The sequence below is a fragment of the Mustela nigripes genome, chromosome X (assembly GCF_022355385.1).
Source record: "Mustela nigripes isolate SB6536 chromosome X, MUSNIG.SB6536, whole genome shotgun sequence".
NCBI classification, from domain to species: Eukaryota; Metazoa; Chordata; class Mammalia; order Carnivora; family Mustelidae; genus Mustela; species Mustela nigripes.
The window spans coordinates 4762855-4785986 of record NC_081575.1 but is presented as its reverse complement, the minus strand read 5'-3'; the positions used below and the strand labels follow the sequence as shown (position 1 = coordinate 4785986).

Sequence of the window (23132 nt, the reverse complement as noted above, 5' to 3'; positions counted from 1 at the left end):
AACAGTCCTAAAACCCCAGGACTAGGAGATTGGGACAAGGGGAACCCCAATTCCAGGACAAAAGAGGAGACAGACAGATCCCTGATGACCAAAGCCAGGCTTCTGTTTTATAGGACTGCTCCTGCAAACATGATAGTTTTATGTTTCCTAGCCTAGCATGGTGCAACAGTTCGATATTTTGGATGCATTTTAGATTACACTGGCTTTTGTGGGCTGGCTAGGATCTTAAGCCCCCCAGATGACACTGTTTTTATTTAAAAATGCATATCAAACCCCTAATTTTTAAAAAAAAAACTTAGAACAGAACCCAGTTTGCTTGTATTATAGTTCCTATAAAACCACAGATGGGCAGAAAAAAATCGTCCTTACTTAATCAAAAGTAAAAAACAAGACATTGTTCCCTTGGGGTAGAGGTCAATGAGTTATATAAAGCAGTATTACCGATATTGGGGATTTCGTGCCCAGACTCCAGTTCCAACTGAGGCTCCAACAATGACCATCAACTTCCACAGCCATATTGGAGCAAAGACAGCCCAGTAACTCCACTGAATGATGCCATCCAGACGAAGGGCCAGAAGCACAGAGAACAGCAGGAGACAGGCGTAGATGAGGAATTTACTAGGAGAAAAGTAAAATGATTAAAGAAGACTCACTTTTACAAATATGTGATACTGAAACGGAGAGTCGTAACAGCAGTATTTTTGAGCATGTGTGAAGAGTCACTAATTCAACATCGCGTATTAAAAAGTTCTATGTCATAGACATACTATGTTAGGGGATTAGCGAAACATAAAGGAGAATAAAATAATTCTCTGCTTTCCAAGGCTTCCTGGTAGGAGGGAGGCCACACACAAACACAGAATTATAATACAGCATGGTATGTGCTGGAACAGAACAAGGATAGAGTGTGATGGGAACCCAAAGAAGAAATCTGGATTCTGTCTGGGGACTCGAAAAAGCAGGTTAAGCGATGCCCCTGGAGCTGGTTCCTGAAGGTATGTGGAAAGCTGCTCGCCAAGAAAGACTGTGAGAGGAGGGAGCATTCCAAGCAGAAGAAACTAGACGTACTAAAACATGGAGACTGAAAAAGGCTGACATGTTTAAAATATTGTCAAATTTTGTCACTAGCTAATTATTTGATTTTATTTTTAAAAAGGTATAGCATTTTTATTTATTTTTTAAAGATTTTATTTATTTGACAGACAGAGCTCACAAGTGGGCAGAGAGATAGGGGGCAGATAGAGAGGAGGAAGCAGGCTCCCTGTGGAGCAGAGAGTCCAATGCAGGACTCGATCCCAGGACTCTGAGATCATGACCCGAACCAAAGGCAGAGGCTTTAACCCACTGAGCCACCCAGGTGCCCCAGTATGGCATTTTTAATCTGCCGTGTTCAGATACAGTAACATTTTAGTACCCGTATTATACTTTCTGTGACTGAACAGATTATACATACACACTCATATTTCACATAAAAGGGACTTCCTGGGGTGCCTGGGTGGCTCAGTGGGTTAAAGCCTCTGCCTTTGGCTCGGGTCATGATCCCAGGGTCCTGGGATCGAGTTCTGCATTGGGCTCTCTGCTCCGCAGGGAGCCTTGCTTCCCTTCCTCTCTCTCTCTGCCTGCCTCTCTGCCTACCTGTGATCTCTGGCTGTCAAATAAATAAATAAAATCTTTTAAAAAGAAAAAAAAAAACCACACTTCATCTATCTTTAAAATCACAGATTAAAACTGAAAGGAGAGAAAAAGTTATACCAAGCAAGCACTAACCAAAAGAAAGCTGAAGTGGCATATTAACAACTGTTCTAGTCCTCTATTATTGCTCTAACGAATCACCACGGATTTATCATCTCACACTTGTATATGTCAGAAGTCCAGACAAGCTCGGTTGGTTTGGCTGCTCAGATGCTTATACGGCTGAAACCAAGACGTCAGTCGGCTGGGCTCTTATCAAGGGATCCCGGGAAGAATCTGCTTCCAAGTTCATTCGGGTTGCCGGCAGTTTGGTTTCTTGTGGCTGTAGGACTGAGGTCTCAGTTTCTTCATGCGCTGTCAGCTTGCGGCTGCTCTTGGACCCCAGAGACCCTCTCTGATCCCTGCACATAAGCCTTTGCATCTCAGAGCCAGCAACAGCATATGGAATCTTTCTCACACTTAGAATTCTTCTGCCTTCTCCTTCTGCCCCATCGCTCCTGCTTCCAGTGAAAGCTCTCCGCTCAGGGGAGCTCATGTGACAGACTGGATCCGCCTGGGTAATCTAGGAGACTATTCCTATCAAGTGCATAACAGTGCCAGACAGAATTCTAAAGATGTTCCCCCAAATTCCTGTCTCCTGGTTAATCAAACACTAATCTAGGTACTAATATGAAAGGACTTTGTAGTTGGAATTAAGGTTACCAATCAGGTCACCTTAAAATAGGGATATTAGGGACGCCTGGGTGGCTCAGTTGGTTAAGCAGCTGCCTTCGGCTCAGGTCATGATCCCAGCGTCCTGGGATCAAGTCCCACATCGGGCTCCTTGCTCGGCAGGGAGCCTGCTTCTCCCTCTGTCTCTGCCTGCCACTCTGTCTGCCTGTGCTCGCTCTCGCTCCCTCTCTCTCTCTCTGACAAATAAATAAAATAAAATCTTTAAAAAAAAAAAATAGGGATATTAGTGCGTTGGGGTAGCTCAGTTGGTTAAGCATCGGCCTTCGGCTCTGGTCAAGATCCCAGGGTCCTGGGATCAAGCCCCACGTCGGGCTCCCTGATTGGTGGGGGTCTGCTTCTCCTTCTCCCTCTGCCTGCCACTTCCCCTGCTTGTGCTCTCTCCCTCTTTTTCTCACTGTCTCTCTCTCTCAAAAATAAATAAAATCTTTTTAAAAAAATAGGGAGATTATCCCACATTATCCAGGTGTCAATGTAATCATATGAATCCTTAAAAGCAGAAAAAGGAGACCTACAAGTGAGTCAGAGAGACCTAGCAGAAGAGGAGAGATGAGGCAGAAGGGGAAGTCAGAAAAATTCTAAACATGAGAAGGATTCAACCTGCTTTTGCTGGCTTTGAAGATGGCGGAAGGAAGCCATGAGCCAAGGAATGCAGGCAGATTCTAGAAGTTGAGAATGATTCCTGCCGACAGCCAGCAAGAAAAATGGGGTTCTCAGTCCTACGACTGTAAGGAACTGAATTCTGACAACAACCCAAAAGAGTCTGGAGCAGATTAATCCCCAGAGCCCCAGAAAGGAATGCAGCCTGGCCCACACCTTGATTTTGGCCTTGTGAGACTCCAAGCAGAGAATTCAACTTAGCCCTGGTATACCTACACTTCTAACCCACAGAAATGTGAGATAATAAGTTCTGTGTCATTTTACAACACTACATCTGTGGTAAATTTGCCAAGGAAACAATAGAAACTAGTACTATAACCTCAGACACTTTTGCAAAGTACCCCCTACCATGAAATACAATAGTCAGAGGTTCCATGGGTTAAGACCTGGATATCTTTGGGGGCCCACTCTGCCTGCCACAAACTAAGACAAGTTGTGTTTTTGAACAAGAAATATTACCAGTGACAAATAGGGGCAGTTCACAATGAGAAGAGGTCAATTTGTCAAAAAGCGTCTAACAACTACATATTTGTGTACCTAGTAACAAAACTTCATTTTACATGTAGAAAATACTAAGGAAAAATGGAAAAACCCACAATCATTATTGAAAATTAACACCTCTCAGTAACTGACAGAACACACAGAAATTACTCAGGATACACAAGAATAACTCTATCAACCAACATAGCCTAACTGATATTGATAAAGCATTCCTCCTACAACAGCAAAATACAAATTCCTTTCAAATGCATATGGACGGTCATCAAGACAGACTGAAATGTGGGTCATAAAACAAGACTCAACAAATTTAAAAGGATCGAAGTCATAGAAATTAAATCTCCATACACAATGAAATTAAACTAAATGTCAACAACAGAGAGATATCTGAAAAATTCTCAAAATGCCTGCATATTAAACAATACTGTTCTAAAGAATCCATACGTAGAAGAAAAAAAAAAACACAAGGAGATTTTGAAAAATTCCAGACTAAATGAAAGTGGAAATACAGCCTACTAAAATTTATGGAGCTCCAGCTAAAGCAGTACTTAAGGGAACTTTATAGCATCAAATGCTTTCATTAGAAAAGAATCTAAAGTCAATGATCTAAGATGCACCTTAAGAAACTAGGAAGAGGGGGTGCCTAGGTGACCCAGTTGGTTGGGTGTCTGCCTTTCATTCAGGTCATGATCCCAGGGTCCTGGAATCGAAACCCATGCTGGGAATCCCTTCTCAGCAGGGAGTCTGCTTCTCCCTCTCCCTCTTCCCCTGCTTATGCTCTCTCTGGTTCCCTCTCAAATAAATAAATAAATAAATAAATAAATAAAATCTTAAAAAAAAAAAAAGAAACTAGGAAGAGAAGGAAATTTTAAAAAGTGAGAAGAAAGGAAATGATATAAATACAAGTGCAGGAAAAAAAAAAATGAACCTAAAACCTGGTTCTTTGAAAAGACCAAGAAAAGTAGTAAAACTATAGCCAGACCCATCAGAAAAATATAGTAGACAAAAATCATCAATATCAGAAATGAAAGCAGGAACATTACTACAAATCTTACAAACATTACAGGGTTTAGAAGGGGATATTATGAACTGTATGCAAGTAAATTTCTTGAAAGAAAGACATTATCCAATTTTACACAAAAAGAAATACTTTCACATCCCTGTCTCTATTAAATACATTAAAATTGTAGTTAAAATCCTTCTCAGGAAGAAAATGTCGGGCTCTGAAAAAATCTTTCAAATAATGGAAAAATAGTACCAACTCTGCACAAATTCTTATAGAAAAAAATGAGAGGGGGATATTTCCCAATTTATTTTATGAGGCCAGCACTACCCTGATACCAAAATCTGACCAAGAAAGAAAGCTATAAACTAATACTCTTCATGAACATAGATGCAAAAACTCTTTAAAAATTATCAAATTAAACCCAGCAATATATAAAAAGGATATTATAGAATGGCCAAGTGTAGTTTAATCAGGATTGCAAGCTTGGCTTAACACTTGAAACCAATAATGTAATACACTGTTATTATAACAGAATGAAAAAAAAAACCATGATTATCTCAACAGTTTCAGAAAAAGCATTTAACTTAACTCACTCCCCATTAATAAAAGCTGTAAAAACACTAGGAATAGAATGGTATTTATGAAAATAATGTTTAATGGTGTAAGACTAAACACTTTCCCTATAGAGACAAGGCAAGTACCTCCACTTCAACAACATCTATTCAACATCGTTTTAGAGGCCATAGCCCTAACAATAACACCCAAAAAAGAAATGAAAGCAATAAAGAATTGAAAGGAAGGAGTAAATCTGATTATTTGCAGACAACATGACTATCTATGTAAAAACCCCTAGCTAATCTACTCCAAAAAACCCACTTCTAAACGAAATAAGTGAGTTAGCAGGATACAAGATATATGTACAAAAAATTACTGTATTTCCTTATGCTAGCAATGAAAAGTTGAAAATGAAAAATTGGACGCAGATTTTTTTAAAGAAAACTAACATTTACTGAAACTTTCCTATAAATCTAAAATTATTCCAAAATTAAAAATTTGTGAAAAAACTGCCATTTACAAGCATCAAAATATGAAATACTGAAATAAATGTAACAAAATATGTGCAACACTTGTACACTGAAACCTACCAAACAGTACTGAGAAAAATTAAAGATCTAAATAAACGGAGAGATATACCATGTTTATAGATTAGGAAATTCAATATTGTTAATATTTACATACTCTCTGTATTGATTTCCTATGGTTGCTGTAACAAATTACCACCAACTTGGTGGCTTAAAATAAAAGACATTTATTCTTCTAATTCTGGAGGCCAGAGGTCCAAAATAGATTTCACTATTTTCACTAAGGTGTCAGCAGGGCCCACCCCCTCTGGAGACTTGGGGGAGAATTCATTCCTTACCTTTTTCAGCTTCTGTAACTATATTCCTTGTTCTCCTTAGGCCCCTTCCTCCATTATCAAAACCAGCAGTAGAGCATCTTCAAATATTTTTCTATGCTCACATCACATTGCCTTCTTGTGTTAACAGTATATCCTTCTGCCCCCTGCTTATATGGGAACCTACGATTGCATTTAGGACCTAACGAGATGATCCTAGATACTGTCTCCATCTCAAGATCTTTAACTTAATCACACATTTTATGACATAAGCTAATATTTACCTTTTTACCGCAGAAGGTAGCATTCACAAAGTCTGTGGATTAGGAAGTGGTTATCTTTGACAGCCATTACTTAGCCTACCACATTCATCAAATTATTCTAAAGATTCAACACAATTCCAGGGAAAATCCCTTTGTAGAAATTGACACAGTGACTCTAAAAGTTATGTGAAAATGGAAGGACACATAATGGGCAACATAACTGTGAGAAAGAACAAAGTTGGAGAATCTACACCACATGCTTTCAAGGCTTTATTATAAAGTTACAATAATCAAGACAATGTAGTATTAGCCACATTCTTTGGCTATTCTATGGCCCACCAATCCATGCCGAGGTATTTACTCAAGAAAATGAAACTATATGTCCACACAAAGACTTGTACTCAAATGTTCAAAGCAGCTTTATTTGTAATAGCCACTGGCACCAATCCAAATGTCCATCAGTTGGTGAACAGTTAAACCAATTGTGGTACACCTGTTCAATAGAATACTAATCAGCAGAAAAAAGGAGTGAAGTAGGGATGCATGCAACAACATGCACAAACCTCGAATGCACTATGCTAGGTAAGATAACAAACTGAAAACACAACATCCTGTAGGAGTCCATATAGCTGAGGGTCTAGAAAAGGCAAAAGTGTAGATACAGAAAATCTGTCAGCTTGGTTACCAGTGGTTGTGTGGGAGGAAAAAGTGGACTATGAAGGGAGAGGAGGGAATTGTTTTGGTAGTGATGAACTGTGTTATACCTAGATCTTTGGGCGGTGGTTACACAAATAGATGGATTTATCAAAATGCAGAGGGATGGGTGCCTGGGTGGCTCAGTCGTTAAGCGTGCGCCTTCAGCTCAGGTCAAGATCCCAGGGTCCTGGGATTGAGTCCAGCATCCGGCTCCCTGTTCAGCGGGAAGTCTGCTTCTCCCTCTCCCACTCCCCCTGCTTGTGTTCCCTCTCTCAATGTCTCTCTCTCTCTCTCTCTCTGTGTGTGTGTGTGTGTGTGTCAAATAAATATATAAAATCTTAAAAACAAAACAAAACAAAACACAGATGGCTGTGCACTAAAAAATGGTAAATTTTACTGCATGTAAAATATACTTCAAGATATTTGTGCAGATGCACTGATCTACCTGTGTGTACACAACCACCGCAGTAGCTGGCATCTGCAGGAGGTTTATGACACGTCAAGACTGTGCTGCTTTCCCCGCACTCACTTCAGCCTCAGAACTGCCCTTGCAAAGGAGGCACCTTAACTATTCCCATTTTACGGATGAGGAACAAAGGCTTAGATGTTAAATAACTTGTCCAAGCAGCTAGCAGTTCAGAGAGCTGGGATTCACACTAAGATCTATTTGACATTTGACCCCAAAGTCCTTTTAATACCGGTATTACGCTGATAATTCAACAGTCCTGGAAAAGTATCTGGAGAGATACACGCTAAGAATTAACTTAACGATCTCCAGTGGGGAGGATTAAGGACAGTCTTTACATTCTTCTGAATGACTTTTTTTTATTAAGGTACATGTACTGTACTTGCATTATGAAAAACAATGTAAGAAACATCGATTGGAAAAAGCAGGGAGGCTGTAAGGAGATGGGACCTACGAAAGTCGGCTCAGAAGCAAACCACCAAGAAGGTAAACCACACTGGGAGGACCATCAGATTTGGAAAGGCTGCTAACTAGAATATATATACTGCCTTTTTGTGTTGTAGTATTGTCATCTATAAAATCAGGGTAATATGTAACTCCTAAGGTGGTTGTGAGTACAAGATAATGAATATGGAAAATGTTTTGTGCAGAGCACTACATTAGTGGTTCTCAAAATGTTTTGTATCAGGTCTCCTTTATGCGATTAAAAATTACTGAGCAACTCAAAGAGTTTTGTTTATATGGGTTATACCTATTATTATTCACTGTATCAGATTCTGAAACTATTTCTGAAATACTTATTAATTCAAAAATAACAATAAAGTCATTACATGTTAACATAAGCAACGTAATTTTAATGAAAAAATCATTTTCCAAAATATGTACAGTTCTGAACATTTTTTTGATGTCTGGCTTCATAAAAGACACCCCGGTTTTAATATCTACATCTGCATTCATTCTGTTGCAATATGTTGTTTTGGTTCAAGCATAAGAAGAAAATCTGGCTTCACAAAGATCCGTAGTTGGAAAAGAACTGAGTATTTTAATAGCTCTTTTTGATAATGGTGGATATTCTTCTTTAACAGGGTACTAAAAGTCAACCAGTGGCAGTTTCCTGAAGGTTAACTGTGATGTGGAATCTGAAACCCTATCACTGAACTTTTTGTTGTCTGCTACATTAAAACCCACTGGTCTCTCTGGCACTTTGAAGGAATGTTTTTTATCCCTCTGTAATTATAATACCATGTAGGTTGACTGAAAAGTATTAGTTCACTGAGTAACAACGATCTTTCAAATGTTGACACATTTCACTATACAAAAGCAAAAAATCACATTAGCTATTGTCACAACCCATTTCCTCAGAAATACGTAAGTACTGGCAGGCTGTCAAGTTCATGGGGGTAGATAAAACTTTTTAAAAATTTCAATTTTCCCTTGAAAGCTCAAATTTTACTGTTTGTAAAAACACCATCAGTTGTTTTTCTTGTTGAAAACATTGAAAGCACTCCAACAAAAGTTTCTTACATTTTAAGTGAGATTTGTGTTTATTGTGTGTCAGTGCTGCTCTTTCCAAGTTACAAGTTCACTTGGATTTGCAAGAAAAATGTCTGCCAAGTGCCCTAGTACCAACAGCCACAGTCTTGTCTGTGAGTGTCCTCCCAGGTAAAAACGGTGTTCCGTGAAAAAGGCAGCTTGCAGCCCAGGCACACAAGCAGGGTTTTGGTTGTTGCTGCTGCTGCTGAAGTACTCTGCACCCAACGTGGGGCTTGCACTTGTTACAACCCTGAGATCAAGAGTCAGCAGGCTCTACCGACTGAGCCAACCAGGTGCCCCCGCCTCCCGCCCCCAGTGTTGTCCCTTGAGTCAACCGCTGTACTTCTGTACACAGCAGACAGCCTCTCTGCATTCTTCCCGTTCTGTCATACAGAATGTTAAAATGGGTGTATACTCAAGGGTCAATATTAGTGAGACCTTTTTTCTTGCCTTATTAAGGACATCCTATGAGAAGCTGGCTTTTTTTGTTTTTCATCTGCAAGTGTACCGCAGCGAAGAATCCAGTGCCTACCAGTACAGTTGCACGTCAGCGGCTTGCTCTGCGCTCAGGTGGCAGCAGCCGGCCCCTCACCGCTTCTGCACCGCCAATGCAGATGGCGACGCACAGAGACGCAAAGAACGCCGTTGTGTCAGGAAAACAGTCGTGGCCTCGCAGAGCCCTAGAAAGGTTCTCACGCGCCCCTAACAAGGGGTCTGTGAAAAATGGTTTGATGGCTGCTGCACTGCATACATGTTCGTTATGACGGTTAATGTTCAAAACCAAGGGAGGCTTTTATGAGCTGCTACAAAGACAAAGAGAGCTACCACTGCAAGAGGCCAAGGTAACAATGACCTCACCACTAGACTCTGGAGCCGAAAAAGGCTTGAGGGGGATTCACAAGCTGATAGAAATGGAGTGATCACCATGGTGAAAGGATTCAGCAGAAGCAACTTTTTCTCTCTGAAAGCCCAGGGGGATGCCTAGTGTGAAAACCAGAAAACCAGAACCAATCTGTCAACCAAAACCTATGGCTACACATCTCATTACCAGAAACAATAGACTTGAAAAGAGACAATTAAAAAAAAAAAACTGCATCAGAACATTAACAAATGCAAGGACACTGGTAAACACAGGACTTGTAGGTAAATTAAATAATATATAGAGGTAAAATTTTTCTAAAGGATTTTCAAACTATAAACAAAAAATAGATGAGATGCAGAGAGAGTAAACCCTCTGAGCTAAATCATGATCTTCCCTAAAGGAGATGGTTTTTTAATTTAATTGAAGAAAATAGTAGATATAATGAAAACAGAAGTACTAAAACGTTTAAAATGTTGGAAAAGTGGTAACTTTATAATTTTTTATGTAATTCAAAAGGAAATTTAGAGTTCTGGGTCTCTTACATGAAAAACAAAAAACAGAAACACGATGAACCGGACAGATAATAATACAAAAATGTAATTCCTTCTTCAAATACTGGGGTTGAAAAATTATAAATAGGATGAAATGTTCTTGTATTACTCTCCTATTGCTTTCTTACAAAGTTACCACCAACCTTGTGGCTTAAAAAGCATAAATTCATTATCTTTACTGTTCCAGACATCAAACATCTGAAATCGTTTTTTTTTTAAATTTATTAACATATAATGTATTATTTGCCCCAGGGGTACAGGTCTGTCAATCGTCAGGCTTACACACTTCACAGCACTCGCCATAACACATCCCCTCCCCGATGTCCATCCCCCAGCCACCCTGTCCCTACCCTCCCACTGTCCAGCAACCCTCAGTTTGTTTCATGAGATTAAGAGTCTCTTATGGTTTGTCTCCACCCCAATCCCATCTTGTTTCAGTTTTTCCTTCCCTACCCCCCACAACCCCCTGCCCTGCCTCCCAAATTCCTCATATCAGAGAGATCATATAATTGTCTTTCTCTGATTGACTTATTTCGCTCAGCATAATACCCTCTAGTTCCATCCGTGTTGTTGCAATGGCAAGAGTTCATTTCTTTTGATGGCCGCATAGTATTCCATTGTGTATATAGACCATATCTTCTTTATCCACTCATCTGTTTGAAATAGTTTTCTCACTGGGCTAAAATCAAGATGCCACCAGAATGAGATCCTTCCAGAGGCTCTAGGAGAGACTGTTTCCCTGCCTGACCAGCTTCTAGGGGCTGCCTTGTAGTCCGCTGGCTCATGGCTCCTTGCTACAGTTTCAAAGCCAGTAGGGGAGAGTCCGGTTCTCCTTATAGAGACTCACTCTGATCTCCTCTTCTGCCCTCCCTCTTCTACATTTAAGATTTGTGATTATCAGTCTTGCCAGGGAATCCAGAATAATCTCCCTATTTTCAGGTCAGCTGATTAGCAACCTTAATTCCATCTGCTACATTAATTCCTCTTTGCCATGTAATGGAATATATTCCTAGGTTCCTAGAATTAGGATGTAGGTATATTTGGGGGATCATTATTCTGCCTACCAGAGACCTATAATAAGAAAGTTTACTTACTGGATTAAAAAATAAAATCTGAATCTGTTGCATTCAAGAGTCACATCTGTAACCGATATCAAGTCAAACCAACTACAAGAAAGTAGAGGACAAAGGTTTATCAAGTTTGGGTAAGGAAGAGAGAAGCAGTTTACTAGTAAAGTAATTTGGTAGACTTCAAAGATAAACTATTAAAATACTAAAATGACTAACAATGGTACACAGTGAAAGACTAGCAACATGGCCATAGAAGACGGTAATAATCTGACCATTTTTCTATCAAGAATATACAGAGATACTTTCACTGTGGGCTTCTGCCTGCCACTATTAAATAATCACAGATAAAGCAGACAAACTCCTAAGTAAACTATGGAAATGAACACTACAATAGACAAAAAATGCCATGATTCTATAGCATCAAGTAACAGGACAAAAATTATGCTTTCATTACAATCACACATACTTATTTTTCCAGATGGGGAGAAAAAGGATCATGGGCACTGATACAAAATAAAAACAAATCTAAAGGGGGCGCATGACATAATGAGCACTGGGTGCTGTATGCAGCTGATGAACTACACTCAATTCTACCCCTGAAACTAGTAATACACTCAATGTTAACTAACTTCAATTTAAATAAAATCTTTTTTTTTAAGATTTTTTAAAAAAAATATTTATTTGAGAGAGAGATAGTGAGAGAGAGCATGAGAGGTGAGGAGGTCAGAGGGAGAAGCAGACTCCACATGTAGCAGGGACCCCCCCACTCATGCGGCACTTGATCCCAGGACTCTGGGATCATGACCGGAGCTGAAGGCAGTTGCTTAACCAACTGAGCCACCCAGGTGCCCTAAATAAAATCTTTAAAAAATTAAATTAAATTAATGTGTGCCTTCAAAGTATGTAATGTATAAAAATGAGAAAGGAAGTCTCTGCCCCAAAGTTGCTCAAAGACTAACAGGAACAGAGGGAGGTGATCTATCGACATGTAACTATGTATCATCTACACCAGTACACGGAAAATTGGTATCTCTGGGAGAGTTGGGAAGGGAGGTGGGATCTGGGCAGTAGGTTGGGGACAGGGAATTCCAGACAAAGGGATAAGACTGTTTAAAGTATGAAACAGCTTCGTTGTACCCCAGAGGACTGGAACATGCAGAATGAATTCTATAAATCTTGGGGGGTGAGGAGCTAGGCAGACAGGAGGAAAGGCACCAGACAAATTCAGGGAAAAGTATGCTGTGGCAATAAGGTAGGGGGATTCGAATATTAAGGTAAAGCCCTGGGAATTTATTAATAGGCAATGGGGAGCCACTGAAGATTTTCTGAGCAAAAGAAACATATAGAAGGCATAGAAGAATCTGTAAGGTAGATTGTAAGTGGCAGAGACTGGAAGCGGAAATTCTACATAACTCATAATAAACTGACAACAATGGATTTAACATTGCTTAACCGTATGGATCTTTCTCAATGTTCGCTCGTGAAGCAGTGCGACAGAGCTAAAGAGATCATCTGTGCAACTCTGAACTTTCTGGTCTTCGTGAGCAAAATGCAGATAATACTACCTCTACCATGTGGTGCTGAGGTAAGAATTAAATAACCTATCAGAAAGGCCCTATTGCAAGGCTTGGCGCCATGGAGGTAATGCTCAGTAAATGTTCGTTTCTCTCCTTAAGTAATGACTAAATCACAGAACATTATTGAAGAATATTTAAAATACTAGTTAAACACAACTAAATATCAAAACTTCCAGGCTGCTGCCAAAGCAAGATTCAGAGAAAACATATCCGCTCCAAAAGTGGAACTAAAAGCAGAAAAGAAAAGAAAGAAAAAAGAGACAAAGGGAAAACTACTGAACCAAGTTTCTATCTAAGAAATTTAGGAGGAAAAAATACCAAAGGAGCCCAAATATGGAAATAGTAAAACTAGAAGCAGAAATACAGATACAAAAGCAGAACCAATCAGTAACACCAATAGCTGGTTCTCTGAAAAAAATGAACAACTATAAAGTTGATCAAATAAATTAATACACTCAGAAATTTAGAAGATGTAATTTATACACACATTTGTAACTGGGGGAGAAGGAACAGTATGTCAACTACACCAACACACTTGAGAGCCAAGTAAAAGAGATGACCACATCTCAAAGCGGGAATTCCAAACCTGACTGGCAAGCAGAGAATATGATGCAGCCATAACACAGTGACAAGAAAATTTATTTTTTAAAAAGTTGCAGTCAAAGCCTAAACTACTTTGAGTCACTTTTCAAGAAACACTTAGACCAGAATCCAAGTATAAAAATAGACTTTACGTAATTCTCCACAAACCAGCAAATGGAGGTTCCGCTGGATGTTGTGGCATCAACCACTACTTCCTCGATTTCACTTTTCCAATTGTACCTTTAAAATGAATGTATTCCACTCTACGAATCTGCAGTGCTGATACATGATCATGAAATAGTGTCACGGGGTCAGTCTACAAAGCTAGTGTCCTCCCTGAAATGCGTATGGAGCTTTCTGGCTTAAGGCTCAAATTCCCTCTCTCCGCTTTGCTGGGAAGGGAAGGAAAAGGGCGGAGGGAGGGAGAGAACCTACCGAGGAAAACAGATGACTCTGATGTAAAAGTTCTAGCATCTGTTTTCTGCAAATCAAAAGAATGCAACTTGGGGTCACTGGGTGGCTCACTGGGTTTAGCGTTTAGCTTCTGCCTTCCGCTCAGGTCATGATCTCCAGATCCTGGGATCAAGCCCCACATCCAGCTCCCTGCTTGGCAGTGAGTCTACTCCTCTCTCTTTCTCCCTCTGCCCCTCCTCTCTGCTCATTCTCTCTCTCTCTCTCTCTCTCTCTCTCTCTCAAATAAATAAAATCTTTAAAAACAAAAAACAAAAAACAAAACCCAAATAATGCAAATGGACTCAGTTTGGAGCCATCAGTCTTTTCCAGTTAAATGTGGCATGCGCGCATACATGCACACATGTGCACACATGTGTGGCATGCACACGCGCTGGGTGACACATCCCCTGTCTACGATTTCAGAGAATGGCTCCAATGGACAAACTGCTAACTGATGCACTCCCAGACTGTTTAAGGGGCTCTAGCTCTTAAGCTGAGCAGAGCCTTACTGACAAAATTTAAATTCTTTTAGTGGCAATTTAACTGGTTTTATTTGGATGAAAAATGTTTAAGAGCATCTAACCAGAAGATGTAAGAAAGCACAAAAGCCCAATAAAAACCAATCACTCTTAAGGAGGACCAGAATGAGGCCAGGCTGAAAGTTTCTCAGCGATGCAGTTGTGAGGGAAGGGGGCGTCACTCTCTCCCTAAGCCTACCTACTCCTGGGTCTGCTCACGTATTAATTCCCTAAGATTGAGGGATGTGCAAACTCTGTGTAAATGATCAATTCTACCTTTTTTTTTTTGCTGCTACTAGTATTCTACAAGAGAAAAGCTGTAACAATCTCACATAACAATCGTTTTTCTTACTACTAGGCCACAGCTGACAAAGTACGAATCATTAGATACGAAAGCCTATCTCAAGTTCATTTCAAGGCTTTCATTTTGAATTCTAGAACAGGTACAACCTATGATCAGGCAAGGCAATTAGAAACCCCAAGCTCAGTGCTGGGAAGCTTAACTCCTGGACTCCTGGGAAACCATCTAAAACTCCTCCCACCTGCTGCCTCTCGCTCACAACAGAGTCTCCGATGATACGTGTCTATTTGTACTCAACATCCGCTCATTCAGCGCATTTACTGAATGCCTCAACATCCGGGACTTCAAAGAGCTCACAGACAAGAAAAATATGTGTGTAATTATCAAGTGATGGGAATGGTATTTTTAAAACCAGAAATTATGCATTCAAATGAGACTTGTCTCCTTTAAACAGTCCCCCTGGGAGGCAATGAGCTAATTCCACTTCATCGCTCAAACCAGCTTTGGAGCTTTCCTCCTGGAATCGCCTAGAGAGCCTGCAGTCAGTCCTTCTGAATATTGTCAATGATGCCAACTCTTCACTGAGAGTGGATTCGATTTTTGGAAATGGCCTGAAGTCAGTCAGAGCCAAGTTTAGTGAGTAAGATGTATGATCAAACTAGGTGGCACTCTTTGGGTTCAAAAACGATCCATGATTATGAAGCAATGAGATGGATTTCCTTGTCTGTTTTATAATCTGACTCCAAAGGAAACTTCAGATGAGTAACAAGGAATCTGAGCAGTGAGTAGGTACACACATACTCCTCTTCCTCCTAAGCGGCTTCTTTGAGGGATAACACTCACTTGGATATATAAGCTCAGATACAAGGTTTGCTTTGTGCCATCCCAACTCATAAACTCATATCCTTGGGATATTAGACCCACTGTGGGCCTGTCACTAAATTCGATAGGTGCCACGGCATGCAGGAATGAACCCAGGCTTCAGGAGGAGACCGGCTGACTCATGTTAGAATCCTGACCTGGCCCCTTGTCGCCTGTGTGACTTCAGAGAAGTCACAAACTCACTGAGACTCTGCGAAACAAGGCTGATCATCTAACGTGCAGGGTTGTTGCAAAGATCTGAGATAATGCTGAAAGCACTGCCACTGTGCCCAACCCGTACTAGGTGCCCCAGAAGTCACACCCATATAATAACAACTTCAATAGAATCGAGAGGTTTTTCCTACTCTAGGTGACTTAAGATGACAGAACAACAGATAACCAGACATTCGGGTGGTGGGTGAGTAGTTCCTGAACAGTACCAACACACACTCACTACCGCTAGACCTGGAGCGGCTTTAAACAAAACCCCCAGTAATATGTAAATGATATCTGCAGTGACCACTCACACCACGGGTACTATTTTTAAGTCATATGACACGTGCCACCTGCAGCACCACCACCACCACACTGACCTTTGACCGCTGTCTGAGCACACCTCTCATGAACCCCGAGCCTCTCCATCCTCTGCCCCTCCTAACTCTCCTTTCCTGCCCTTGGTCTGAGAAACCCTACAGTTATATTCTTCAAGACTGAGCTGTGGAAGCTTCCCTGACTGCTGACACAATTGGTGGCTCTGCCCCCTTGTGCTCCCACAGCATTTAGTTCCTTCCTCTGGCACATCTCTTCCTGTGTTGAATTTCAATTTCTCTTCCCATTTCTGCTTCTCCTGCCAGGCTTGAGCATGGAGAGGAATTATATCTCACTTATTTTTGTACTGAGAGCACCTAGCACATCTCTTGGCACACAGGAAGAACTTGGGAAATGCTGGATGAACGAATGCTTTAAATATAAGTATTTTACAAATGACTGGTGAAGGCCAGGTAGCCGTCCTTTGTTAACAATTACCAGAAATCACGTCCATTTTTCCTAAAATCAAAGAAGAGACAAGATACTTATACAGAATGGTTTTAGAAGTTGCAGCCCACGGAACTTTCTAAACACTACTGACCTCCTTAGTACTCCATGCTCCCATGACCGAGCAGCATCCCGCAGACTTTGTCCCAGGCCAGCACACCTGTGGGATGCACCTCACTGTCAGGGCTCACTGCAGATGACTCAGAGGGCCTAGCAGAGCTCTCACAGCTTCCAGCACTGCCTGGCTCCCAGGCCTGAAGGCCATCTCCAAGCCAGAACGCGAGCAAGTTAGCAGAAAATCTCAAGGCTCCACGCTGTGACCAGGGTGCTGGCTTAATGCCACCTCCTCCCAGATCCCACCTCCCACCTCAGAATCAGTCTGCCGGCTCCATACACTGCGGAGCGTTGCCGACTCAATGAATAAGGCTCCCTCAATGCTATGTTAGGAAGCCTCAGGCATTCAGAAAAGGACTTGGTGGGTCTAGTGTGCCTACCGCAGCGAGTCTTAACCTGTGCCACTAAAAAGTTCACGATCAACCAGTTCTGTGCCAGATGGAAATAGGCGGAGGGTCAGCTGGCAGCCCTGTGCATCTGAGTGCTGCCATTTGTGAATCATTCTGTTATTGCAGTTTGCTAGACCTTTGGCAATACAGCAGTGGGTTCAGACTCACCAAGATCAAAAGGTTGGAAAGGAGAGCTGGAGCTATGGCCCATGCCTTGGGACTCACAAAACCATGATAGTGGCTATTTTTGTGACACACGTACTCCACGAAGTAAAGGCAGCCACATTCTGCCATAGTGTCATGGTCTTTCCTGTCTCTCTAATGGAATGGCTGTATTCTGAAGGAGAGAAGATGAGAAGGAAGAGGACCAGGCCACAGACCACCAGGAATGCAGTGATTGGAAGAAGCCATTTTAGATTTCTCCTATAGGCTCTGGAGAGTCATTCATACATTCATCCATCCATTCATTCCACAAATATTTAATGAGTCAGGTACCATTGCAGGTGCACAAGATACCATAATGGGCAGAATCATGGCCCTGGTCCCAGGGAGCTTACAGTTTCGTAGGGGAGACAGGCATTAATCAAATAAACACACAAATATAAGGGTACAAATAAGTGCTACGATGGAAGAATCCAGCATGCTACAGAGATTGCATAAACAGGTATCATTGGGCTCAGGCAAGTCAGAAAGGCCCTCTCAGCAAGTTACAAGTGAGCTGAGATCTCAAGGATAAATAAGAGTTAATTAACTAGGTCAGGAGGAGAGGAGAGGGAAACAATCCTGGCAATGAGAACAGCATGTGCCAAGGTCCTGGGGTAGGAGAGAGATACTGAAGTGGTTCCAAATTAGAAAGGCAGCAGCACCACGGCCAGATGCCCTGGCACAAGGTATCTTCCTGTCTACATCCTCTGGTTTGCACTCTAGCTGTCTAGAAGGCCCTCTTCAGCATGGAACAAGACTAAAGAACAACATCAAAAACTAGGTGTGCCCATGAGACATGACACATCGTTAGCTAAAAAGTCAGACTTGCCAATATTATCTGACCACTGTCTTAGCAGTCACCACTGTGAGGCAACAATGCTCACTTCTACTGAAGCAACACTGTATCAGGACACTGGTGCCCTACAAAAGGTCTTTAGAGATGCATTTCAATTTCAGTAGAATTAAAGTGTTGACAAATAAATTGATAATTACTATAAATCTGTTTAGATACCTAATATTTCACTGTAGTTTACATACACCGAATTTTAGGGGGTGGGGGAGAAGCCACAGGAAAAGAAAATGGTTAAGGATGTTATCTGTGCAGCACTACTGTGCTTGGCAACTGTTAGCCCATTAGAATACTTGAGACAGTTCTTGGGTTCTGAATTATCTGTCAACTTGCAAAAACTGTCCTGGAACCATCTATTTGCAAAGCACTATGCAATCAATCATGAATTTGGCTTCCCATCCTGCTGAGATTATACTCGTTCTACAGATAAAACACATAAGCAAGTGGCCCAAGGATACAAAACAATTCAGATTTTACTTTTCTTCTTACCACCATCACCAAACAATGTAGACTCACAAGGCCCTTCCAACTCCAGCACCAATCCTGCTACCCTGTAGATCACTCCTCACCCCCTAGGAGCAGCAAAGGAAGGTTCTGTAGTCTCTCCTCCCTTACCTCCTCTCAACACGCTCCTGGATGCAGCACGGCTTCGAGGCCAACAGTGATAACGACTGCACCATGACTAGGACACTGGCACTCCAGACCAGAACAGAAACTCGGTAGTGCTAGAAGAGGAACAGAGCACCTAGGAAGCCTCAATGGCTTGTAACTTAAAATGTCACTGTCCTCGGGCACCGGGGTGGCTCAGTGGGTTAGAGCCTCTGCCTTCGGCTCAGGTCATGATCTCAGGGTCCTGGGATCGAGTCCCGCATCGGGCTCTCTGCTCAGCAGGGGGCCTGCGTCCCTCTCTCTCTCTCTGCCTGCCTCTCCGTCTACTTGTGATTTCTCTCTGTCAAATAAATAAATAAAATCTTTAAAAAAAATGTCACTGTCCTCAAGGAGACTGCACTCGCAATACTCTCTCTCCATCTCTCCCAAGACTTCCCTTCATCACCCACAAGCAGTTCAGGCAGTGGTCTCCACTGGGTTCCCAGTACAACACTGCACAGTGCTATCAATCATCTATTTACAGGTCTTTCTCCACCCACAAGCTGGGACCTCCCAGCATCCGAAGCACCTCACATAGGACCTAGCATACAAAAGGCTGATTGAGGGCACAGATTCCCACCAGCAACTAAGGGAGACAGGTAGGTACTCCCTTCACAGACTAGTGGACTCAGAAGATCAATGAGGCCAACTCCTTTATTTTTCGGATGAACAGAGAATATGTAACAGTCACATGGGCCTGGTCCCTAATCCAGATCTTTGGGCTCAGTTTAGTCCCACAAACATTGTATAAGGGCCTGCTCCGTTTCAAACGCTGTGGGAGATGCTGGGGATAGTGAGGTGTGCGGGCGATGGTCTCTGCTTCAGGGCGCACACAGCATGGGGGAGGGAACAGAGTTACAGAACACTTGGGCAAGTGCAAGGGCAGGCGCTTGATTCCTTAATCAGTGTTCTCTCCACACTGTCCGCTGCATGGATACTCCCCAGCTGGGAAACAGGACGACAGCGTCTACTTCCTGCAAATAAACTTACAGTGAAGACTGAGGAGACACCGTGTATGGGAAATCGTCAGGTTCACCCCCAGAGGCATTATGTAAGGGACTGCCATACCCTGACACCGACTCCGAGGATTCGGCGTCGTTTCACATATCACTCGACAAAGCAGCAAACAAGCTAGGGGTGGGCATACATCCAAGGAAAACCTCAAGGGCTCAGAGGAACTGGAGGAAACAGCTGGGGTGTGTGCGTGGTGGGGGGGTAGGTGTTGGGTCAAGCGAAACGGCCCCGACGCGAGGAACAGAGGACAGGCGGCGGGGGGCGGGAAGGGGGCGTAGGGCCAGCCGCCGGGGTGGGCTGGCCCCAAAGCAAAGGGGTTCCCGCGGGGCCGAGGGCGGAGGTGGGGGTGCTGAAGGCACCGGGAGCGGGAAGCACGGCCCGGAGAGCCGCTCGCACCGCGGGGAGCTACCCCGCTGCCCGCCGCAGCCTCACTCCCGCCGCGCCTCCCCCGGCGGAGCCTCACCTCGGGTTGAAGTCCTGGAAGAGGCCCCTCAGGTTCATGGCGGAGAACTTCGCCGCGGCGGCCTCCTCCTCCCCCCTCCCCCCGCGCCGCGCACCCTGCGCGTTACAACGGGTTCATGGTGCCGGCGCGAGCCGCGTCCCCACCGCCGCCGCCGCCGTCGCCGCCGCCGCCGTCGCCGCCGCCGCCGCCGCCGCCGCTGCCGCCGCCGCCGCCGGGAGAAACCTGAGCCGCCGCCTCCCGCCCCGCCTTCCAGGCTTCCGTACGGCGGCGGCGCATGCGCCCGAGCCCCGCCCAGCCGGCCGGGGAAGCGCTGCGAGCCGCGTGCGACGCCTCCCTCCTAGCTGGTGGCGACCGGAGGAGGCCGCGGCCCTGGTTTTCCCTGCGGCCCGCGGGGGACGTGGAGGCTGGGAGAGACGGGGAGCCTGGAGGAGGCGGCGGAGAGCCGAGCGGAGAAGCCCCCTCGGCGCAGGCCTGCGGGAAGGGAGCGCGCCACCCGGGAATCTCGCGGGGAGGTCTTCGCGGACAATTGTCACCTCACCCCGCCGTGCCTTCGGGAAATTTCCCCTGAGCCTGGGCGGGAAGGGGGATAGTGGCCACGGTGACTCGTTGCATTTTGGCGTTCTCATCCCAGGCTTCACCTGTTAGATCTGTCGGTGACTCCCAAGTCTGCGTCTCCATTTCTCTCCCAAGGCCCAGGCCAGCATATGGATACGTGCTGATGGTCCCACACTCAGGTAACCCCGCGCCACTGTCATCTTTCCTCCCAACCGCCTTCCCTTCCTGGGTTGCCCTCTCCGTTGGCAGCACACCTATTCATGGGGGCATTCAAACTGGAAATCTGGTAGTCATTTTCCTGTTTGCTGAGTTCAGAGACTTTTTGGCCCCTGCCTCGACTTTGTGGTCACTTCGCACCTGGCCTCCTCCTCCACTCCAGGCCATCTTACTTATAACTGCCAGGTATCTCCCTTGCACGGGTCAACATCTTTGGTCTCAATTTTTCTCCCCTGCAAAATGGAGATGATAAAACCAACTTCCTAAACTTGGGTAAGAGAGCATACATAACAGGGCTTGGTTCACACCAAATGCTCAGAGAATGTAGTTGCTCTTTCGTGCTCTTTCCAGTTCCTACCTCCTCAAAAGTCTGTTTACTTTTGGAATTAGCTGGGCAAGTTCATAGCAGGTGACCTAGTCTACCTTCCTCACTTCCGGCTTATTTAAGACTTTTCCATGAGCACAGCAATACCTTAGACATTAGTCTAGTATCATTATGGGTAATAGTTGCACTTTGTTACAATAACAGAGTTTCATGAATGGCAGTTTTCATATGGGCTAGCCCTGGGGGCAGCTTGAGAAGAGCACAATTATGATAGTCACACCTTGCCATGATGTATCCCCTTTCTTCCAAGAGACTGAAAACATTTCACAAGTGGTAATTAGGCTTCCCAAACCCACTGGCAAATGGATATTACTGTAGGAGCTGCTTTTCAATATGAGTAACCTGAATCAGGTTTGTCAGCTGCTGCAACACCAGAACCCAGTCCCAGAGTCTTTGGTCAATTCCCTCGCCCATCCTCCAGGTAGAGTCCAGTGTCTGCCCCCGATGAGTTTCCCAGTAAACATTTAAATACACAAGAGAAAGCTGAGGCACAGAGAAGCTTGTCTGATGTGCCTTGAGCTACCCAGCTGGTAGAGGTACAGGAGCAAAGAGGCAGCAGGGGGTCCTGCCGAAATTGCAGCCCGCACTCTGCGAAAAAGAGGTAGTTGCCAGTGGCCAGACTGGCCAGCACCATCTTCATTATTGGTGACCTCCTCATAAACAGGCATTAAGACTGAGATTGTTTGTCAGTTAAGATACTTGAACAGGAGATACTGTTGCCTTTTCAGAAACTTCACCAGCAGAGACCAGGCAGGCTGCTCAGTCCAGAGTCTTGACGGCAGGCGCTACTTTGGTGAGGCCCCAGGGAGTCCCAGAGCTGACCCACTGCTCTGCAGCTCAGTCCCCCAGACACGACCAGGTTGTGAGGGCTGCCCAGCCCAGGGAAGAGAAAACTAATACACAAACCAGTTGCCAATGTATTTTTTTGTTCCGACAAGCCAGATTGCCGAGGGGAGCTTATAAACCTGTCCATGGGAATAGAAGAGAAGGCCTCGTATCACTAATCTTCAGCAAGTGGATGTACCTGGTATGCCTCAGCCTCACTGGAGGTCCAGCCCTGTACTCTACCAGTGCTCTCATGGAAATAAAAATCAGAATATCCATGGGCACTTGGATAGCTCAATCAGTTGAGCGATTGCCTTCAGCTCAGATCATGATCCTGGGATCCTGGGATTGAGCCCGCCTCGGGCCCCCTGCTCACAGGGGAGCCTGCTTCTCCCTCTCCCTCTGTCCCTCACCCCTGCTTGTGCTCACTCTCTCTCTCTCTCTGTTGAATAAATAAATAAATTCTGTAAAAAACATCAGAATATCTGGGTGTCCCTCTTGTCTTCTCTCCAGCAAGTGCAAAAGACACTGCTGCCAATCTCAGACCCCTCACTCAGTGTCCTGCCCTGAGCAAGGGCCCAAAACTTCACTGGCCTGCATGTACAGAGGCATGAGTGACCCAGACATTGAGGAAAGACTCTGGGCCATACACAGGTTGATGCCCTCATCATCTCCCCTAGCCGACTTTGACTTGCCACCAAATTTCAGGGCCCTCTTACT

At 43.8% G+C, this 23132-nt stretch overlaps 1 protein-coding gene and 1 long non-coding RNA gene across 3 annotated transcripts in view; one reads left to right on the top strand and one right to left on the bottom strand.

The window, feature by feature from the left end:
* Window positions 1-20602, bottom strand: part of TMEM185A (transmembrane protein 185A) — a 33907-nt gene extending 13305 nt beyond the window's left edge. For both annotated transcript variants that reach the window (XM_059385133.1, XM_059385134.1), the window contains exons 1-2: window positions 20432-20602; window positions 442-618 (exon numbers count right to left, since the gene is read on the bottom strand). In XM_059385133.1, coding sequence (XP_059241116.1) covers window positions 442-618; window positions 20432-20469 — 215 coding nt within the window. In that variant the 5' untranslated portion in view covers window positions 20470-20602. The remainder of the gene's footprint in view (window positions 1-441; window positions 619-20431) is intronic.
* A 116-nt stretch (window positions 20603-20718) lies between these two features.
* LOC132006867 (uncharacterized) lies at window positions 20719-22888 on the top strand. Its single transcript, XR_009401242.1, has 2 exons — window positions 20719-21165; window positions 22530-22888. It is a non-coding gene; the product is annotated as an uncharacterized LOC132006867 (long non-coding RNA).
* Window positions 22889-23132: the final 244 nt, after the last annotated feature.